The 1,685-nt window shown below is 34.7% G+C and overlaps 1 protein-coding gene across 1 annotated transcript; it reads right to left on the bottom strand.

The window, feature by feature from the left end:
- Positions 1-243: 243 nt before the first annotated feature.
- LOC119512647 (olfactory receptor 5K1-like) lies at positions 244-1,178 on the bottom strand. The gene is given in 2 exon segments (XM_037807479.1): positions 244-375; positions 378-1,178. Coding segments are annotated over 2 exon segments (933 nt in total).
- Between the last annotated feature and the right edge of the window lie 507 nt (positions 1,179-1,685).

The following is a 1,685-nucleotide window of genomic DNA, read 5'->3' as shown; positions in this document are numbered from 1 at the left end:
TCGGGGGTAATCATTTACTGATATTTGACAGACTCTTATTAGCTTTGACTTTGAACTACATCTCAGTATTTCTCCTCTAAGAACATATATATCCATTTATACATTCCTTGGGTTAAACATCATAATATTTTACCAATTTAATATTTTACATATAGTATGGCCATTTAACAATTTTTCAGTATCCACTGACTTTGAAAATTTTTATCATATTAATATCAGTTGCTACAGGCAGATATATTTACTTCAGAACTTTATGCAATATTTCTTCATAATTCTTTTCACAACATTTATTACTTCCTTATTTCTTAGACTATAAATAAAAGGGTTTAATAAAGGAATTAACAGAGTATAAAAAACAGCAACTGGTAGATCATTTTTTCTTCTTTAACTGTACTTGGGCTAACGTACACAAAAAGAAGAGAGCCATAGAACATTGAGACAGAGAGAAAGTGGGATGCACAAGTTGATAAGGCTTTGCTTCTTCCTTCTTTTGATTTCATTTTGAAAACAGTGAAAAGAATGAAGAGATAAGAAATTGTGACTGTGGTAATAGTGAAGGTTTGAAGTGACCCAGAAAAGATGGGTATCATCAGTTCATTGATATAGGGGTCAACACAAGCAAGTCTATACAATGGGAAAACATCACAAAAAAAGTGATTGATTTGATGAGAGCCACAGAAAGTTAGCCTAAACAGTAAACCTACTTGAATCATGGAATGCACATTTCCAGCTATGTAGGCCCATGTGGTCATCTGAATGCAGAGTTTCTTTGACATCCTGGTGTGGTACTGCAGTGGGCTGCATATTGCCACATACCGGTCATAGGCCATTGCTGCCAGAAGACAACAGTCTGCAGTTTCAGCAAGACAGAAGAAATAAAATTGTGCCATACATCCAGAGAGGGAGATTGTTCCTTCTGAAAAGAAGTTCTCTAACATCTTGGGTGTAATAGCACAGGAACAGCAGGAATCCATCAGAGCCAGGTTTCCCAGAAAGATGTACATTGGTGTGTGAAGATGGTGCTCCATATAGATCAATGCTACCAAACCAAGATTTCCCACCATGGTGATCACATAAATGACAAAGAACACCACAAACAGAAGGGGCTTCAGCTCTGATTGATCCATGAATCCTGTGAGGGTAAATTCAATTGCCACAGAGTGGTTAAATTCAGGCATCTCCAACTTCTCTCTTCAGATAGGAAATATGAAGAAATAAGATTCTAATTTAGAATATGCCTTATTTTTTCCATATCAACTTGTGTTTCTACAACAGACAGTGAAGCTTCTTCAACTGCCCTCTGTTGTCTTTGAAACATAGGCACATATACTTCCAGGGGACATTTTTTTCCCTGAAGTTCAGCTCTATCACCACAAGCTATGAGGTCAGGATTCATAGGAATATTTTGATAATTATAAAAGAGTGCTTACAGTGGCAAAAGTTTACTGCATGAATTTATGCAAGGATAGTGTACAAATCTAGAGTACCCATGTTTCATTCCATATTTCAAAATAATCTCAATTTCTGTTTTTCTATTGAATATCTTTAAATACATTTAAAAGCAATTCTTCTATATATATATAGTTTTTACACTGAACAAACATTTTTCATAGACTATCTTGTTAGAATGAATGTTCAAAAATGGCACACAATAGCTATGTTAGTTTATATAGTTTATATATCTC

This window comes from Choloepus didactylus, chromosome 1, assembly GCF_015220235.1.
Source record: "Choloepus didactylus isolate mChoDid1 chromosome 1, mChoDid1.pri, whole genome shotgun sequence".
In the NCBI taxonomy this organism is placed as follows: domain Eukaryota; kingdom Metazoa; phylum Chordata; class Mammalia; order Pilosa; family Megalonychidae; genus Choloepus; species Choloepus didactylus.
Note: the sequence above shows the minus strand (reverse complement) of the source record. Positions and strands in the feature narration are given on the sequence as shown.